General features: G+C 39.1%; 2 protein-coding genes and 1 non-coding gene across 6 annotated transcripts; 2 read left to right on the top strand and 1 right to left on the bottom strand.

Annotated features, from left to right (window-relative positions):
* The first annotated feature begins 1,097 nt into the window (after positions 1-1,097).
* Positions 1,098-4,420, top strand: LOC115727068 (16 kDa phloem protein 1). 3 transcript variants are annotated; one of them, XM_030657224.2, is made up of 5 exons: positions 1,098-1,186; positions 2,091-2,154; positions 3,511-3,655; positions 3,778-3,913; positions 4,120-4,419. In XM_030657224.2, the coding sequence occupies exons 1-5, from the start codon at positions 1,115-1,117 to the stop codon at positions 4,171-4,173; spliced, it is 471 nt and encodes a 156-aa protein (XP_030513084.1). In that variant the 5' UTR covers positions 1,098-1,114; the 3' UTR covers positions 4,174-4,419. The 3 variants fall into 3 exon arrangements, with proteins under 3 accessions (XP_030513084.1, XP_048139947.1, XP_030513085.1); XM_048283990.1 differs by having other exon boundaries at positions 1,100-1,181; positions 2,077-2,154; positions 4,120-4,420; XM_030657225.2 differs by having other exon boundaries at positions 1,100-1,181; positions 2,089-2,154.
* A 414-nt stretch (positions 4,421-4,834) lies between these two features.
* On the top strand, positions 4,835-4,907 carry TRNAK-UUU. Its single transcript has one exon. It is a non-coding gene; the product is annotated as a tRNA-Lys (tRNA).
* Positions 4,908-5,833: 926 nt separating this feature from the next.
* Positions 5,834-18,791, bottom strand: LOC115727428 (AP3-complex subunit beta-A). Of its 2 annotated transcripts, none has more exons than XM_030657648.2 (10): positions 18,333-18,791; positions 17,760-18,009; positions 15,832-16,458; positions 14,880-15,053; positions 13,951-14,077; positions 13,767-13,876; positions 11,067-11,267; positions 7,209-8,209; positions 6,448-6,699; positions 5,834-6,306 (listed from the first exon to the last, which is right to left on the bottom strand). In XM_030657648.2, the coding sequence occupies exons 1-10, from the start codon at positions 18,623-18,625 to the stop codon at positions 5,940-5,942; spliced, it is 3,402 nt and encodes a 1,133-aa protein (XP_030513508.2). In that variant the 5' UTR covers positions 18,626-18,791; the 3' UTR covers positions 5,834-5,939. The 2 variants fall into 2 exon arrangements, with proteins under 2 accessions (XP_030513508.2, XP_048139610.1); XM_048283653.1 differs by having other exon boundaries at positions 18,260-18,397.
* Between the last annotated feature and the right edge of the window lie 1,366 nt (positions 18,792-20,157).

Below are 20,157 nucleotides of genomic sequence, written 5' to 3' on the forward strand. Positions count from 1 at the left end.
TCTGTAGGATGTGAAAAATCTTGTAGCAAATCGCAAGTTACTCCTTCGAACTCCTACTTCGATTGGATGTGGTCGATCACGGAGTCGCTCGGCATTCATCTCTTTCCTTTTCATGGTTATTCTTCTATCAATGAAGGAAAATCTTATCGAAGGGGAGGAGGAAATTTTGTTTGTTTTTGCTCTACAGCATCATCAACCCCATTGAAGGTCTCGTATCCTCTCTCGGTTGTCTTCCGTCCCAATCGATTCGAGGCTTGGTCAAGCCAACGTCCTCGACCTCAATTGGCTGGGACTACGGTACATTCTTTTGGAGAGGAGGTGACAACGAATTGAATTCCTCTAGAGTCTAGTCTAGACAGTACAGTACAGACTGTCCAGATGGTTCAGCTTCAGGTTGACCGGCCTTCACTTTTCCTCTGTGTTGACCAGTCAACTGACTGCACATTTAAAGTGACGCTGACGTCCACAGAGGCAGAATTCCTCTGAAGCGCAAAATACTCTTATACTTTTATGAAAAAAAAAAAAAAAAGTAGACCTGTTTTGTGCGCATATACGCTTAATTAGGTGGCAGTGGCACGATCTAACTACTACAGAAAGCACGTGCTGTCTATTCATCTGACAGCTACACATGACCATGCCTAAATTCTCCTCGAGTTTTTCGTGAATCACGAATAGTTTCGAGCTTAATAAATTTGTGCCGTGTGAATAAGTAAGGTTTTACATAAGTAGAGACTAACCTCTATCAGTAGAGGTCAAGAAACCTACACATAGATAATGTAAATAATAAACGAGCGGTTTGGATGGGTCAAGAGAAAAGAACGTGGCTGATGATCAAACGAAACCTCCCACTTGATGTTAATCTAATCAGGGAAGAAATCGAATCCCGTAAGTTATTAACATGAGTTGGATATGTCCTGCAATAGTCTTTGTTTATTTATATAGATGTTAGATTAAAGATATAGTCCTGGTCAGTTTGTCATCATCGACCTGTCCAGACAAGCCTCTAAGGTTAGAAACCACCTGGGAGATCTGAAAAGTCCAGTCTCAGACGTTTCATAGACCCACCTCTTCATTTCTCAGCAGAGAGAGAGAGAGAGAGAGAGAGAGAGAGAAGATGGCAGTTGGGATTTTGGAGGTGTTGCTGGTGAATGCAAAAGGCCTTGGAAACACTGATTTCTTTGGTAACTTCTTGGACTTCTTCTACTCCACAACAGAAGTTGCATGCAGTTCTTGTCTTCTTGATGACTCTCTCTCTCTCTCTCTCTCTCTCTGAATGTCTCTCTGAACACTCACACACACATTTTGAAGACAGCATCTGAAATTTGATCCAGCTGTTGCAACTTCTGTCTAACCCCATAATATGGACAGTAAATGCAAAAATTTTGGAAAACTAAAAAGAGGCCAAAGATTTTGCAGGAGTTCATATGATTTTTTGAAAGATTGGGACCATGTTCATTTGCATTTCTTCCCTTGTTTGCACCTTCTTCTTTTTTTTCCGTCAAAACTCCGGAACATATTTTTGTTATTGTCATTCTTAACTTTTGGAGACATGGCAATGGCATGAAATGGCCAAAAAATCAAGTGGAGTTCAAGTTGGTCCAAGAACTTCAATACATTGCCAAGGATGTCTTCAGACTTCTAATTTGTGTCTCCATTCAGCGTTTTTGATTTGGGTAAACAATTTATGTCAGAATTTATTTGCTTCTAAAATCCGATCGCAAAAGGGACAATTTTCTTCAGACAGGGAAGTAAAATCCGTCAGTTATGTTCAAGGGAAGAAACAAACTAATCGTGTAGTTGAGGGGCTGAATCGCAATTCTATAACAAAAAAGTGACTTCAACGTTTGTCTTGGAGCACTTCGGGTGGGTCTACATTGAATAATCCTGCCCGAAACTTTAGGGTCTTCTCTGTTATTTTCCCCTTTTTATATGTGTTTGTGAAACTTAGTGCATGATGATAAAAGAAAATGATAAATTCCTACTCATGACACAGACAATAATACAACAAATTCATCAAAACTATATGGTATTGTGTTCTAATTATTTGCTTATTTATTTTGCCTTTGTCTGTTTGAGATGGTCTAATAGGTAAGATGGATCCCTACGTTTTGATTCAATACAAGACAGAAGAACGCAAAAGCAGCGTCGCCAGAGGTAAACGCCAAAAGGATCTTCCTCTTTTTTGTTCACATAGAGTGAACTTATATTAAAGAGTGATTGTGTCAAATTTTCAAACTTCTACATAACTATTAAAAAAAAATCTACTTTGAAAGAGAGAGAAAATTGAAATACTTTGTGGGGAATTTTCATGCTCAAAGAAAATATTTTTCAGAAAATCATTTTTTTTAGGAAAATGGTTAGTTTTCCCTTGTTTATTGATATTTGATTGAAAACGTCTTTTGGTGTTTAGATCTCATTTGAAAAATGATTTCAATTTAATGAATTTATATCAAGTCAAAAGAGAAATGAAATTTTAAATTTATTTTTTGTATTCTTTTTTTCTTGTTTTTCTTTTCCTTTTCCTTCTTGCTCCGCCGATCACTGGGCCAAAAAAATTAAAAATGAGAAAAATATTCTGGATGAGTAATTCCGGAAAGTGTTTTCACAACTTTATATTTAGAAGTTCTCTTTCTTAATTTTACATATGAATTTTTCGTTGATTGAAAAGTATTTTTGTTTCTTTTTGGTCGGATAAAATAGTATTTTTCGTTGATTAAGTCATTTTCGACAAAATCTGAAAAATTAATTTTCAAAAAATACTTTCACTCAAACAAATACAGTCTAAAACGACAATTCAAAGAATGTGGAGATCCACTTGGTCATTGGTATTATCTATTGCCTTGGAGCTGATTGGAATTAACACATGAAAATATATGTTGTTGACCACTTCTGATTGGAGCCCACACCAATGGCCATGTGAAAAGGACGACCGAGTCCTATGTTGATTACGTGAAGATTCCATAACTCATGTCTTTAATTTTTTCGTTTGTCCTTTGTTATGCTGAATAATAGTGTTATTGAATGATTCTACTCACTGTCGTGGCCCACAATATGTTCTCGTAGTTGCTTTCATTCTGTTCATTCTGCCATGAGTCGAAGCCCTCGATATGTGCGAGGACCGCCTTGCCCGTGGCCGGTGAGGTCATGATGGCCTCGCCAAGGGCTTTTGCCGCCCCGCCTAGCCTGGGCAAGGCCTTTGCGGACTGTGAGGGTCATCGGTAAAGGGAAAAAAAAAGCAAAGTAAAAAAAAAAGAAAATAAAAATAAGAATTCAAATAATAATAATAATAATAATAATAATAATAATAACTGTACGCGTAGTACGGCTGCCGTCCACTCGTCCACGTCGGCTATTTCAGGTCAAAATTGGTCGAGTGGACTTAACTGACAAAGTTAAAAGTTTTAAGGATGAATTGGCAAAAGTGTGATAGATTTAGGTCTTTTTAGAAAAAATTTTCCCTAATTAATTTGGCATTGAATTGAAAGTGAAAATGATAGAATGATGAAGCAGGGCAGGGAAGTAATCCGTCGTGGGGCGAGAAGTTCACGTTCAGGGTGGAGTATCCAGGAGCAGGCGACCATCATCAGTTCAAGCTCAACCTCAAGATCATGGACAAAGACACCTTCTCCGCCGACGACTACATCGGGAGCGCGACGTGAGTCCTCAGTTTCCTGATTAGAGCTGATCGATCTTTTTCTTTACTATATGCAATGTCGGCTTCGATCGAGAAGCGAAAGTAAATGGCTTCTTCCGGTTGTATCGTTTCGAATGGTTTAGCATATATTTGGAGGACTTGCTGGCGCTAGGCGTGGAGAACGGGACCGCCGAGCTGAATCCCTGCAAGTACCGGGTGGTTCGGATGGACCAGTCCTACTGTGGAGAGATCCAAGTCGGCCTAACATTCAATCTAAGGGTAATCCCTGATCACATGCTCCCTCATGGATCCATTCGTCGAACATTTTCTTTCCGATTTCGATAGTGCTGCAGTTTCACAGTGGATGTTTTAACTAGGATGGGGACCGGCATGCGACATCGATCGACTTGCTTTAAGCTTATGTCGACCGAATTAATCCATCGTTGTACAAGTTTGACACTAATTTTATGTGCTGTGATTTGTAGGAGGAGCCGCAGATTAATGAAGAGTACGGAGGATGGAAGGAAAGCGAGTATTAGTCAACAGCTTTGTCCCGTGTGTGATCTTTCCCTTTTCCTTTTTTTTTTTTGTTGCCTCGTTTATTGTGAACGTGCGGATCATGAGCTGTAGCTTTTCAGGACTTGAAATGGAGACTCTCCTTTTTTTCTTTTTTCCAGTTTTGCCCAGAATTTTCAGGGTTGTCTTTCTTCACCTTGTTCTTCACGAAGCAAATTTCAAGGAGAAAACACATGAGATGATTTCCCCGGAATGACTTACGCGGCGAATCGTGTCTCTGGGACCGATTGCAGTAGCATTTTACTCTTCCGTGTCGCGCTTTCGTCCCGCCTTGCCCATGACTTATAGAGCGAATGCATGAGCGAGGTCGAAGCTACGCGGAATGACGACTAGGGAGTTAGGTTGGAAGCTGAAACTGGACGGGGACTGAAAATGAGATGGCAACATAATGGACCGGAGCCGAGATGAGACATTATGGAATACCATCTGGTCGTTGAATCATAACAGGGTTTCACCGGCTCGCGACTTTGAAAGTACGATCAAGATCAACTTATTTTATGTAAGTTTCCCCCCGAATGCAGGACACTGCAGTTTCACGACTAAGCCAAAGCGCGACCAAAAATCAACTGTCATTAAGATGATTTCATATAAATAAAATAATATGGGAAAGTGTAACATGGAAAAGCCGTCTTAGCTCAGCCGGTAGAGCGCATGGCTTTTAACCATGTGGTCGTGGGTTCGATTCCCACAGACGGCGACGATTAATTTTTCCCTTTTTAATTTTATTGTTTTTTTTTTTATTATTATTTTTAATTTCAGAGTGAATTTGCTCAATTGTTCTGGTCAGCGAGTAACGACCACGTGAGCGTTGCGTTTGTGCCTCTTTTTGAGCGACTGCCCTTTGATCTGGACGGAGTTGGGCTCATAGCATATGATCCCATGATAATGTAGAAAGAAACCACCTGTTAGACACGCCAAACTTACGACGGTGACCCTTCTTCTGACACTTACTTTTAAGGCTGAGCCACCGGAATTCACTGCTCAATGTCCGGTCAGAAGTACATCCAGTGGCTAAACCATCCATACTAATTACCGCATAGTTAAAACATATGCGGCGTTTAGACAAGTTTAAATAAGAAAAAGATACGACCCTTTAGTCCCTCCCCATTCAGCAAAATCACACAGGCCAGCCCAATCGCAGACTCTAGGGATTTTATTTCCTTTTCTAGTTTACCTTTTGATGATGTGCCTTTCGATTTGATCTCTTCGCCTCCAAAATGAGCGTGATCGCGCAGCATGCCCGTAAAAATTCAAATCAGCCATAGATGTAGTGAATGTCTTAAGGCATTAAAACAGAACATAAAAAGGTTATCCAGATAGCGCAAAACAAATATGTCCATAGACATATACCATGTGAACATCCATAAGATCGCTTTATGACACCTTGGTCGAAGTAAACATCTTATACTCCACCAGAAAAGAAAGAAGAAAGACGGAGCATTTTTTGGGTACACTCGTGTGAAATCAAAAGCCATCGGTTCGTTGCAGCCAGTTCCATAAGATAACATAGCTGATAAAAAAAAGAAATGAAAGCAACCTCCAGCCTACTCCATCTACAACCCCAACACACCACCCGAGCAAAAAATAATGAAAGAGAGAACCAAGGCCCTCCAGATAGCGTAGTAAACCATGAAAGCAATCGAAAGATCAGAACGGCGATTGTAAATTCCTTTATGCTAATCCTCAGTTAATGATGAGCAACTGTATGGATCCAACCCCCAATATTCAATTAGGGGTGATGGTGTAGGGATTCACTCAAAAAATTTACCACCCTGTTCAAAAGGTTCAACCCAAATACTGTTTCTTCACAATTGACTTTAACCACTAAATTGAGTGGCTCTGAACACTTACCTTCTACGGTTACAGTAATTAAACAAGGAATAGACTTGCTCAAGATCTCACAGCTGAATCGCAGGCGCAAACCCGTTGCATCGTCCAGCTTGGTATCAATTGGCATATCCACAGATACCAAGGACAGATTTGCATTGCTGAGCATCTTCAGTGCTAGGCTCTCACATATTAGAAGGAATTTATCTTTCACTATGTCACCGTCCCTGTCCTTGTTTAGCTCTTCAACGTGGTCGTTAAAACTGCACCTGTTGCAACCAATGATGGAAGGGGCATCTGATATTTGTTAGTAGCCCAAACTTATGAGGCTGAGGAGGTGAAAATGCCAGCAAAGAAGATTAAAGTTAATAAATTGCATCTTGTTATAAACTTCAGGCAAAAATACTGACCCTCTCATGTATTCAAACATCCCTCTGAGATGGGATTCCTTATCTGTGAAGGCTTCTAAATCCAGCGGAAGTGGCTTGACAAAGTACCCTATATCAGGGCGCAGCTTAACAGGAACCTTCTTGCCATTGTACAACAATGCAAGTTTAAGAGGCAATAAATGGTGATGGAAGCGCACTTGCATAATCCTTTTTATTGTTTCACCAGGTTCCAGAGAATTGATCTCTTCCATAGGAACTAAAGTTGGCACATCACTGTTGGACGTTGAGTAATTGCAAACCAAGAGCAGATATTAGTGCTTGAAAGCATAGAGAAAGATGAACGAAGTGATTAATGCAATAGAATTTCACGGTTCCTGGACAGAAAGCTCAACACGTTGCCTAGAACATTGGGGAGAAATGGAAGCTTTTGTTTCTTCTTCTCTTTTTCCGTTTTTGTGCGTGTAAACAAGCTTTTGCTAAGTCAATAGATCAACTTTCAAATGGGTGAACACTTTTAAGATGGGTGAACAAACTCCAACACTGTCGAGATGGGTGCACAAAAAGAGTGTTTTAGGAATCTCTCAAAATTAAGTGGCAGAATACAAGGAAACTTTATCCAACCATGAAGCATAAGTCCATGGAAAAAAGAATACTACCTAAGGTGTGTGTGTGTGTGTGTGAGAGAGAGAGAGAGAAAGAGAAGCACTTGCACTAAGCATGACAGGTCGATGCATGAATGATAATACAGTTAACAAATATGGACAAGCAGATAACCAGTTCACCTTTCAGGAGCAGACACTATTTGATCAGCAGAATCCCGTCCGTTGCTGGATTCCTCTTCCACCAAATTTACTGCTGTCATGGACTCTGCAGAACAATTCTTGAAAGAAACTTCAATGCATACTAGGAGAGGTGATACCCTTGAAACTTCTGATGAAAATGAATATTCAACTTTCAACCCATTTCCATTTGCTGGGTCTAAGAGCGTGTAGATTTTATGTTTGACTTGCTGTCCGATGTTCCCAAAACTAATTCTTGCTGAAGATCTACGGACTCGATTAGAATGTGATATACTCGTGTTTGATGATCCAGGCTGCTGATCCAACCATGATTCAAGAGCTGTCTTTGATATTAAATCACCCATATAGTCATTCCCAGTCTGTGGAGCTAAATTCTCATTTCCAATTTCAGAAATCTGTATCAGAGGACCAGTGTTGTTATCTGCTTCACTAGCAGAACCAATTTCAGAATTATAAACATCACTGCCGGAGCCGGTCATAGAAAGCTGAGAGCTGTAATTTGAAGTGCTTCCTTCATCCGAGGACCCATCAGAAGCATCAAAATCATCCATCCCAGTGGGACCACTATCTGCAACCCCATATTCAGGCATATTTTTACCTTTAGCACTCGATATCTGATCCGGGTCATCCTGGAGCAAACTGCCAGGCTTTGGAAGAGGCTCATACCCAGGAGCTGCATGGAAAACAATCTGCGAAAGCGACCCAGGGAGATAAAATCGGCTGTTTAGTGGTTCAGGTGAGATTGACTTTAGTTTGCCCCCAAAAATGTGCTCTGCAAGTACACAATGCAGGTTTTTATTTTGTGGCAAAGAATCTGCTTGTGTCTCTGAAAGGCAAGAGCCTATATTGCATTCCGAAAGCTTTTTGAGAAAGCGAGCTCGGTCGCGAATATCGTAATTTGCATCACATTCAGCCAAATCTAGCACAAAGGCAAGAGTCTTTCTAAATATTAATTTGTCTTTCCCTGTAGCACCTAACACGACCTGCAGAGAAGGTACATGATTGTTCTTCAGCATACTTAATAGGTATAGAGCATTTAGCAGATAAGCCGATGTATAGATATGGTAAAACAAGTCAAAGGAAGTACACATACTAAAGCAAGCACAGAGATCAACAGGTGATATGTGTGCTGATGGAGTAAGCATTGCTTTTGGTCTCCAAATATCCTACTTTCCAAAGATACAAGGACAAGGACTTTCAGGTTGCAATTTTCAATTTACAACTTGTCCCTTCAACTGGAACAACTGCCTTGATATACCAAGTAAAACAGTGCAATGCAGGCCAACAAACTTTAAATTTCTCAGCCTTTGTTATTTTGCTTCACATGAATAACTATGCTTTCATCAAGACAATCAATTATGACTTGAAGAGAGACAAAGCTTAACATATTATAGCCCAAAGGAAATAGTTACTATCTTAGATCCTGAGACAGCATGAGGTTGCCAGAACAACAAATATATTATATTGTATTTCGTCATTGAACTACACTACAAATACAATTCTCGTGAAAAATTAGATGTCAAAATATGTCCTGAAAAAGCCAGCATAAAATAGTATTACATCACTAAAGCCTCAACTTAACCATCCATCATGCAGTGTAATGTGTCTAAAGTTGACAGCAGGAACAATCTTAATGGCTCAAATTTTTTCCAGAAATTTCTACAGCTGGCTTCATTAAAGGGCGCCCCAGTGCATGAGGCCCCTCCCTGTGGGAGCTTCATATATCATATGCAGCCTTCCTTTTGCTTTTTCACAAAGAGGCTGTAAACAATTAACATGAACCGAACTCACAAACCAGTAAAAGGCGGGTCAGTTCACTGTTATGCTAAGGCTTGCCCTCCCGAGGCGATGTTATTAAAGTAAAACGTTTACTTTAAAATAGTTTCATGGATATGTGTCGGACATACACATACTAAGCAGTGAGAGAAAACCTCCAGTGCCATACTGTAATGGCACTCCTTTCTATTATGTGTCAAAAACCAGCAAAGGATACCCCAATGTCAAAAATTACCCTCAGAACTATTTAGTCTGGCCAATATGACCCAATGTAAGCAGGGGCAGCTTAACAGTAACTAAGCACAGGAGTTGAGTATCTCCCCTGACTTTTTATTCATGTACATGTCTACACGTGCCAGAAGTGGACTCAGCAGATAAACATAAAAAAGCTGGCATTGGCACTTAAATACGACGGCATTTCCATCTTAAAACTCCAATAAGTGCAGATATCGGTAATTACTTAGGACATGTCCATGTACTTCAAACTCCTTACATTACTTCCTATAATTAACCATGACGGTTCTATGTTTAAGTTGGTTGGGCATAAAGAGCCAACATCGACATGCTCAATATGTTCAACACAAATCTCCACACCCAGCAACCAAAACCCACCTATAGGAAATAAAACATATCATTTAAAGACAATAACAGAACTAGATTCCTCACGTCTCAGTACATTAACATCTTAAATGAAGCCTTCCAGCTCAACAACATCGCCTATTGGAGAACTTAGTCCAAGATAACAAAGTTCCAAGTATCAATACAATGTGAATCTGGTATGAGCATAAGGGCAACTTTGAACAGTGGACTGTTGAGATTAACAACAATAATACCAATAAGCATGAGCTAATGAATATAGTCAGAGCAAAACAAGGGAAAAAGGTATCCCAAGCACCTAACAACAATCCAGCTGAAATTAATCAACTACTTCTTACTCCTTGTGGGAACTCTGATCTAGTAGTGCAATTTTGGTCACACGAAGAAATCAGTCAAAGCATTCACGCAAATCCTGTGTCAACTTCTTCAGGTTCTTCATGGAATGACCCCAGCTTGCTATTTAATTCTTTTGCTTTTCTGTTAATTGTACCCCATGATTAATCACAATCTTTCAAATTTAAGTAGCTCCATAGCATCTCATTTGTAAGCCTCCAAACTTGCCACTTTTACCCCCCAGGTTGTTAAACCTCAGCATATATTCTTCTCTGCACCTTGTATTACTTTCTCATGCATAATTGGTGCCACATTCTGAACTACCGCTCAGAAATATCTAATAACTAATCCAATCTGATGTAAAATAAGAGAATGAATTCCATTGTTGCCATGAGGATCATAAGAGCATTTCAAATGAAACTCTACACGGCACATAGTTTGATAAATTCTGCAAGTTTTTTCAAAATAACTAATTACAATACTGGTCAGGGGATGATAATACTGGTTAGCGGAGGCAGTTCAATAAACAATTCATGAATGGCTTAGTTGTTGTAACAAACAGCAATTGATGAAGTTAGACAACGTTTCTAGACAGAGAACATATTAATTTTCATCAACATCATAGAAAGTTATCTTCCATCCATCTATAATTTTAATCACTTGTTCAGTTCTATATCAATCCTTAAGGATTGCAAATTTACAATGATATATATCTTCAGAGACTTGCCTACCAACTAAGAGCACAGATGAAAAGGAGTTGGACATCACAAAACTTTAATGTGCCTCATTTCTCTTGATTGCTCAGCTAGATGTAACAGTAGCTAGTACTGCGACATATGAGCAAGTGGCATACATACAATAAAATCAATTCACCTTTAACTGGATTCTGCTTTATTTTTATTTCAGATATTGTGACCTGTCTTTTATATCATTATAGGCTGTTGATTATTATAGAGTTTTCTATCTATGTGAATAGAACAAATATATTTAAAACCAACTAAAAAAGGAAGTTCGTGCGAAGTGTGGGTTTAGCAACATCGTTTACAACAGAAGTTAAAATAAAGGGATACCTCTTAAGCCATTAGAAATTCAGTCCCCTTGAAGAAAACAGTATAGTATAACTGTTCACATTACCTTGAAATTAGTGTTAAGAATCTGAAGCTTTCCTTCTAGCGCTTCTGACTTAAAGCAATAAGCGAGATACCCAAGCACAGAGGTTAACATCTTCGGAATTTTCTCTCCTATGGAGTTGTATTCTCCTACCATCCAAATAACTATTGCCCGAGCTGCCGGCACCTTGATCGAATCTAAACTACGAATCAATTGGACTACAACCTGAAATGAAAAAAAATTGTCATCCATCAAGTGTCAATACAGCAGCAATTAACATGAACTTAAAATTGAAGATAGTGTTTTCATGCAGTACTGCCAACTCTCCAACCTTGTATGTCACAAATGCCTTAGACCAAACTCAATATGTTCATGGAAATTTTTCAGAGTAAAGGAGGAGACCCAAATGATATACAATAAGCGATGATGGATCAATGAAATTAAATTCCTTATGAAGAAAGAAGTGAGGAGCTATATAGCTAACATAACCAACACAGTAGGAGGATAAACAAGAATTGGCAGATTGTCACATTCAACAACTCAACTCATAGGCAAGTGGAGAGGTTAGGAAAAAAGCCACAGAGCATAAGATAAGTAGTGTGTTTGACTGGTTATAGTTTAGGAAAACCTGTTCAGCCCATGAGGCAAAATATGTTCTCTATTTTTCTCTTTCTGATAGATAGAAACAGGGTGCAACCCCATATACAAAAAGAGCTCACAAAAACTGAAGCCATATAGAAAAGCAAAAGAGAGCTCAAACACAAGACAAATCATGACAATATCAACCAAGGCATTTACATCCATATGCAAGTATTCACTGTTCCAAATGTCTATTACTTTAAGCCAATTATGAATGACAATAGAAAAATTTAACGAAAAAAAAAAAAAAAAAATTTATAATAAAAAAAAATTTATAAAAAGAAAATAATTTTTTTTTTTCAAAAAAAAGTTGAGATAGATTTTTTTCCTCTCCATCAAAAGCTCTCTTGTTCCGCTCCTTCCAAATCATCCCAAAAAACAGAGAGAGCAATTGAGGTCATCCTTCTTTTCTTGTTGCACTGTAAACAAATTGCATGCCAAGCCCAAATTTCTTGCTCAATGGAACCTCAAATAACTGAAGATAACCCAGTGCAAGCATAGAAACTGTCTAAACCATTCTTGTCCAAGAACAATGAAGGAGGAGATACCGCGCAGACTCTGCCTCCTTTTTGCTGAGGAAACACCTATTAACCAGTAGTTTGCCTCTTTCTTGTGGCAAATGTAGAGTAATATTCTTTCCCAAGGCGCTTCCCAAGCAAAAAAAAAAAAAAAAACAAAAAACAAAAAACAAAAACAAAAACAAAAATGAAAAAAGGTAGCTCAAGTTGGAACCCTCACTTTGCAAGAAAATCCTTTCCCCAACAACCTCCCTATCTAGTAGCATGTTTTTTTCATATAGTCTTGTTTATGATTTTTCAGTAAGCACACTAGGCAAAGATACAACAAAGCTTGAACCAGCGTGGATAGGGCCCAAATTTAACAAAGAAAACTTAGTTGAGGTAGACAGGCACATGCAGCTCAATATTCCATGCTAGATCAGTATGATAACAATCTTCTTGCCATGATCGCTTGCTTCAGCTTCTTGCTTTTCCCCAATAGTAGCATAGAAAGAGTCCTTTACTACCAATCCAATGACTTAACATGATCGGCGCCGACACGGTTAATATTTCCATCCACATTACTGTGACCGCTGATCAGAGGCATGTTCTTTTGGCAAGTGAAGTAGGTAGGTACGATAGTGCAGCAATCAGAGCAAAGTCCACAAGTTCAGAATGAAGAATTTATCTGCTAATTTCCCATATGGACATGGTCAAAGTTCATCAAAACTTGAAGGGCATCTCGTGCAATATTAGTGAATCGCATGAAAATCTGCCCACTGTAATGAGGAAGAGCTTCCAATTTGCATCAAGGAAATGTCAGATGACGCCTTTCCCAACTTTAACTGGTGAATTGTCACTAGAGTTACGTAGCAGAGTCCCATTATACCAAATAATTGCTAATATCCATGAAAACAGAAAAAAAGGTTAAGCCCTCCACACTGATAATTCCAACACCTTCTTCCCCATCTCTCTTTCTTTGAGAATTTTTTTACCACTTGGAAAAGTTTCTGAATTTTAATCTGAAATGACATGACAGCTTTACTCCGTACAACTAATTATCATGCATTGAAAGACCAGGTTTATGTGAATTCAAGCCGCACAGAGAACTCTGATGTATTGGCAAAAGGAAAAGATACGGATTTATCATTCCACTCTAATTGGTTCAGCTTGAAAGAAAGGACTAATGCCCCATTCAGGTATATCCACTGAACTACCAAGAGGGGACTAGTCAAGCCTATTGTTACGATACCCCATATTCTGTGGCTGTGGCGGGGAGGGAAGGGGGGGAGGGGGTAGAGTTCACAAATTCCAAGCACCATAAGATTTTCAACATCTGAAATTCAGCAATACAATCCGGAAAGTAGTACTAATAGTCATCTTGATATTTTCAATTATCTACTGAAAGAGCCTCTATTGCGCTTTTACTTTTTTGCCAAATCATATTTGTATCCAAACCATGTTCTCTCCTAACATTCAGAAGAATCCTTCCAATCCTCTAAAGCTCGTCTCTGAACACGTCAGAAAAGATTCAGAATGAATGGCCTTGGAGTAAGTAACTTTACAGGTATAGGGAAGAAAATACGACCTTCTCATGGCTGATTGGATCTCTGTTTATAATTGACCAGATGGACATTATTATTTGCGTCAAAACTCCTGCTTCCTCATCAAGAGAACCGAGCTCACCAGAGAAAAATTCTGCAATACCAATCTTTGCCAGTTATGAAAAGGACTTCTTAACAGTGCATCAAGGTTTAAGTGACATAACTTACCATGCCTAGTCAAAGACAACAAACCATCTAAGCATGCATCTGCCATTTTTGGAAGTCGTTGTGCACATAAACCAATCGCACCCACAGTATCTGCAGCAAATCTCCTGTCTGGATCCCTAATATAATCCTAACAATGAATTACTAAATATGAGAATCATTTTCAAAGGTCCTGTTAGCAGGAGGACAATTTGGGAACATAGCTCTGACAATCACATACCCACGGTAGATAACTCCAGCTATTAATAAGTATGCCTATCTACTTTCAACAATAAGAAAAAAGCTACACTTAAGCATAACAAGACTGATAATAACCCATCTGCTATTTTAAACTTCCATGCGAACAATAGTTTTCTTCCAACTCATTCCAAAATCCAAGAATCAATCAACTAGAGCAGTTAAGCCCTAAAGTTTCAAAGCCAACAGAAAATGGAAATCCTTAAACCTACCCAACCTTCAATCTGTATATTGCAATGGAAGATAATCTCAGGAAAAAGCATATGTGAATTGCAACAGATTCAATCACGAGCATGGTTTGGATGATCTGTGATATGGCTTTTTTCTTTAAGCTTTCTTGAGTATTTGGTTGTATGAGCGGCTACTGACATTGTACCTGGTTGTTTCAATGGTTCGTTATGTGTTCTGGAAGAGGTGTTGTGAGCAGTTACTGTACCATTATTTTGTTGCATTACAGGTTGAGGCAGAGTACAGATGTTGCTTGGACTTGTAGTAGGTAGTGGTTCTCCCACATTTGGAGTTTGGAGCAAATAAAGATATTTACTGGTCCGAGAAAAGAATAATCACTTCAACTTGAGTATAACTGAACTATGCATTGCCACAAAACCTTAATACTATGCAATGAATTCTTCCTCCAAAAGAGGCCGGTTACTAACAAGTAACAAGAAGACAGCATGGGGTAAGAAAAAAAGTACCTGAAACTCCTTCAGAATGAATGGAATCGATGATTCAGTTGCAATGGAAGCTAGTATATCAAGCTTCAAAGCTTTGATTTGGCTTGTATCAGAAGAAACTACGTAAAAGTCTTCAAAGTTCGTCGCAAAAAGAGAGGGCATTGCTTTTGCAAAAACTTGAATGTTGCAAAGCACCTAGAAAGACAAATCAAAGTTACCAACCTCAACATCTACTGTAATTTTAATAAAATGCAAGCGGAATGACAGAAATATTTCAAAAATGGATTCTGCCAAATTGACACATACAACAGCAAATACTAGCTTTAGCTGGAACAATCCATTAACTTGCCTACCTACCCAGGATACATTCACAATCTTAAAAAGTCAGTAATATAAGAACAGGTACCTTCTGTGGATTATCTTGTCTATATTTAGCACACCTACCTTATTATAATACTTTTTACTATATTCTTCATCCTCATTCAGGTTGCACGATGACCATTTAATTTGTTCCTATTGAACCAGAAAGCAATATGTTCACCTTGCATATGTCTGTCATACCCATCACCTAGGTCTCATTCATTAATGTTCAAGGATGCTAACACAAGAACAACCTTCATATTTTTAGATATTCATTTCTGTGGCTCCTGCGCCCGGGTAGGGGAGGGGTTGGACATAAAATAAATAAAAAAGAGAAAGCAGTCAGACAATCTCCTCAAAGAAGGAGTCGGGGAATGGTCAAGTGATTCTCATTTTACTTCATAATATAAATTGGAACAGAAAACTGAACAGGATGTCAGGTCAATAGAGGTAGTGAAACAAAATACCTTAATACCATATCAAATGCATAACCAGCTAATTCACCAAATAAATAGAGATGCCAACCAAGTTAGCATACATGTACATATGCACACACATCCACCCTCCTACCCCCCATGATACATCAACATGAGAGCCTGAGAAAATGGCTTACCACGTATCTTGAGGCATTAGAGGATCGCATGACAAACAAAAGCGGCTTAACTATCCTTTTGACATCCTCCATTGGCGCCATAATCCAGTGTACAGTAGCAGCAGCAACTACCACTGCACTATTATAACTCCATAGCAGTGGTGATGTACATTGAAGCAAGATCTTAATATCATTATTTATTTTCCCAGATGTATATCTTGCAGAAGTTAACTTCAGTGAATCCATATTAATGTAACTTGCACGTGATAAGTATTCATCCGGTCCTTCAATGTACGACCTGCATATTGTATTGGCCAATTCAGACTCATAAACATCATTCTGGTCAGTGTTTTCTTCTCCTTCTATATTGCTGGTAAACACATCCTCATCATCCCGATTCGAACTCTCTTTTTTAATCAGAAAAGACATGATTGATTCTCTTACTAGACCATGTCGTGCGACTATATAGCGTAAAAGAATGCTGATTAACAATATCTGACCCCACTCTTCCACATCAGGCAGAATCTCACACAATCTTTTGTAGCTCTTCCCTATCAAAGGGAAGTTATTTGGACAAACCGAAGCAAAAGCAGCAGCAGCAGCCCCAACTACTCCAGGGGAATTATCATTCAACAGTATTCCAACAACCTGCATTTCATATGTTGTAAATTGAATCCTTAAGGAAAAAGAAAGCAGTACTGCTGAAGAGATTTGAAAACCAGTTGTGCAGCAAACTGTTAGCACAGACAAATGTCCAAGTATCCAATGCAGATTTACATGAGTATGACAAAGTCTCTAGTCAAAAAAGCAGCAAGGGCAAATGAGCATTTTCTGACTATGCAGGGTTGATAATATGGATCATTGTACACCATTGCATCCAACCGACTACTATGTCGCCGCAAGAACCATAAATATTTGGAGTACTTCTTCAGTCTTAATTAGAGTGTCGTCATGCCAAAAAAAAAACAAAAAACCTAGAGTGCCTTCATATCATTGTTTTCCATGCCGAAACCATCTCAAAATGAGTTTTGGTCCTTTCATCTCACTCAATACAAATTAAATTGCTTCAAGATTACCTAAGTTTTACCCTATGGACACAAAACTCCAAATGCACTTCCTGTCTAACAATATGACATTTAATTTCCACATTGACCACACCATCGACCCCTATCCTATGGCAGAATGAATTGTTGGTAGGATTTGAGTCCAAATTCTAAATCCTACTTCGCTGTAATATCTTCCTTTAACCGCTTTATACTCCATGTGTGACCCAAAACGGCCTTTAAATATTGATCCATTGTTTCTTTATTATTTAGGGGATTGCTCATAAGGTAGCAACACAAGTTGAAACAACAGATTATGCACAAAAGGAACAAGAATTTGAAAGGGTTCCCAACCAGAGAGTGAAGGATACCCTCATTGTTCTTTCTTTAATGAGAGTAGTTCTATGATTTCTTCAATGATGCAAAATGTGGATCACATGTTAGAAAGACAAAGGGTGCAACTAAATCGGAATGCATAACATGGACAACAAACAGAAATAAGCTTCCTACATGGCAACTGGCACCATAGAAGCCTATCTTTCAGCAAGTGACTGGATACGATCTTGGTAAACAGGATACCAAGCGCATGCTTGCATTTAATCTAGGGATCAGCTGATTAAAAGGAAGACAAACACCGCCTCCCACCCAACCCCCAACCCAAAAGAAAAAAACGCAAATAAAATGAATAAGCAAAAAGGGAAATTAGCTTTAATGAGCCATATGCTCAACCCCATTTAATACTTTTCAGAACTTTTGGCACAGACAAGTAGAGTCAAGGTGCATAAACTTGTCAAGTTCTTTCTCCTACTCTAACAAAAAATCATATACACCTTACCAAGCATTTTGACAAGACAAAAAGCCATGGAAAACAGTAATTGCAGAAAACTGAAAAGTGAAAACAACCACCTCTTCAATTGCAGATGTATTTTCCTCAATGCGCAAGTCGAACAACTTGGGAAGAGCATTAGCAGCACATTTTCTCACATAAACAGATTGATCTCTAGCGCACTTGTTTACGGCTACAAGAACGAGGGGTGCAACTACATGAAGACGAATTCCAGCCATTGTACGGAGTGCCCAGGCCCTCACCAACGGATTAGTGTCCCCCAAGTCCCTTTGGAAACAATTGATGGAAAGCAATGCTTCATTTGGACGCCTACAAGCATCAAGAGAATCAAGAAAGAGTTAACACAAACAATCAGCTGAGCACCAAAATCTAAATACAATCATCCACATCAAAGGTGATATAAAATTCAAGTACGGGATGGATATCTATTGGGCATGTAAACATGGCATGATCCCACTTTCTTCGACATGATAAGCAGAAACTTAGTGAGAAATGAACAATGCCCTACAGAATTCTACCCAAAAGACGGCGTGAGAGATACAAAATCAATCACGCACACCTCTGCAAAGCTCAAAAACAATCGGAATCGAGGATCATTTCAATTGAGCGCATCAGTCAGGCCGATCACATACTTTTCAGCGTAATGCAGCAAGTACAAGTAGACAAGCTTCTTCACTTCAAGGGACTGGGACGCGACATTCTTGACAACCTGGGGAAAGAAGTTGGAGACGTCGTAGCCCTGAGCGATGAGCGCGAACAAGCGCTTCAGGGCCTCGCACTTCTCGGAGTCGAACCTGCTGTCGAGCAGCGGAGCGATGCTGACGTCGTCTGGATCGTCGTAGAGGTGGGCATCGGTGCCGATCCGGAACATCATCGTCGACGCCTTGCTCAGCGTCTCCGCCGTGGCTCCGAACTGCGGGAACATGCTCCGGCGGAAGGATCTTACGGCTTTTCGGAGGATCTCGGGCGATAGGAGCTTCGATGGCTTGCCCTCTGTTTGTGGTCGTGGACTCTGCTCGCGAGGGTGGTGGAGGTCGAGAAGGTGAATCTGTTGATCGTAGTTAACTGAACTCACAGCAGCAACTGTGCAGGCCGTTCCGATTTCGAAGATGGTCTCCATGGTCGCGGGGGTTCGAACTTGGGTTTAGGCTTACCGGTCGGACCGCCCAAGCCCCCGCTCAGGCTCGCTCGTTGGACCCGTGGGATTAACGGCCACTTTGGCACGCATTTTGTAGACATCTTAAGATTTGTGATAGGATAACGACACAAATAATTTCTGAAATTTGACTTAATATGTAATATAATTTCTAAACTTTTAATAGGACCAATATGGTCCATGAACTTTAATCCAATATGCAATGTGGTTCCCTAAATTTTTAATTTGACTAATATGATTCCCCGAACTTTTGGAACATTTTCAACTTAATCCCTAAATATCTTTGAAAGTTTAGGAATCATATTGATCAAATCGAAAATTCAAAGATCACATGTCATATTGGACTAAAGTTTAAGAACCATATTAGTCAGTATAATAAAGGGCTTTGATTACCTAATTTGGACTCCATTTATACTTTTAACAATTTAGTAAACTCATTTTAGTCTAAATATTCCTAACATAAATTCAACAAGATGGCATGTCGTTGGTTTTTTTTATTATATATTAATGGCGCTTTCATTGCTCTTTGAGCACCGGATTAATCCCATCGGCCGTGGCATTCTCTCGTCCCATTTCGAAGTGGGTAATCATCAAAGACATTCTAATATGATACATATCGGTATAAGTATGTGTGATTGCGTAAAAATAGTTACACTTGAGCATTTGATGCATCAACATTTTAATTGATATCAGAGCAATTTTAGCAACACCTTGTTTATCTATTTTCTATGTTTTTGCATGTCCACAATGAGGAATGTGTGCATGAGTTATATATGCACTTGATGCATTAGTATCAATTCGATACATGTGTGTGTCTATGTAGCGAGCCTTTGATACTACACACCTTTATCTGGGCAATCTCAACGAAACCTAATTGCTACAAGCCCACGTGAGTGAAAAGAAGATGTCAATATGAGTAAGGGTTAATTTACATAAATAATTCCCGAACTTTGGTCCGATGTGCAATTTGATCCCTGAATTTTTAATTTGTTTAACATGGTTTCTGAACTTTGCCCAATGCACAATATCGTCATAAGCTTTTAATCTGTTTAATATAGTCCCTGGACTTTTAGTAAATGTTCAATTTATTTTTTATACTATATGAAAATATCTAATGTTATCTCTAGACTATACTTGTCTTTTCTCTAGTTTGGCTCAATTCCTTCATATGAGCATTTGATTTCATGGTTTGCGCCGATTCTGCACCTGTGTTGACTCTTTATCCATTCCAAGCACTATAGTACGCATGAGCATCTGGTACAACTTTTTGCCGGAGCAATCTCATTATAGGTTCTTGAGCA

This window comes from Rhodamnia argentea, chromosome 8 (assembly GCF_020921035.1).
Source record: "Rhodamnia argentea isolate NSW1041297 chromosome 8, ASM2092103v1, whole genome shotgun sequence".
Lineage (NCBI taxonomy): Eukaryota > Viridiplantae > Streptophyta > Magnoliopsida > Myrtales > Myrtaceae > Rhodamnia > Rhodamnia argentea.

Coding starts and splice junctions, on each gene's coding strand:
- LOC115727068 (XM_048283990.1), top strand. CDS start 1,115: ATGGCAGTTGGGATTTTGGAGGTGTTGCTGGTGAATGCAAAAGGCCTT. Junction 1,182..2,076: donor TGGAAACACTGATTTCTTTG/GTAACTTCTTGG, acceptor TGTCTGTTTGAG/ATGGTCTAATAGGTAAGATG. Junction 3,656..3,777: donor GACTACATCGGGAGCGCGAC/GTGAGTCCTCAG, acceptor CGAATGGTTTAG/CATATATTTGGAGGACTTGC.
- LOC115727428 (XM_030657648.2), bottom strand. CDS start 18,625: ATGTTCCCGCAGTTCGGAGCCACGGCGGAGACGCTGAGCAAGGCGTCG. Junction 15,054..15,831: donor CTAATGCCTCAAGATACGTG/GTAAGCCATTTT, acceptor TTGTCTTTCTAG/GTGCTTTGCAACATTCAAGT. Junction 11,268..13,766: donor ATCCAATCAGCCATGAGAAG/GTCGTATTTTCT, acceptor TTTTCATTTCAG/GTTGTAGTCCAATTGATTCG.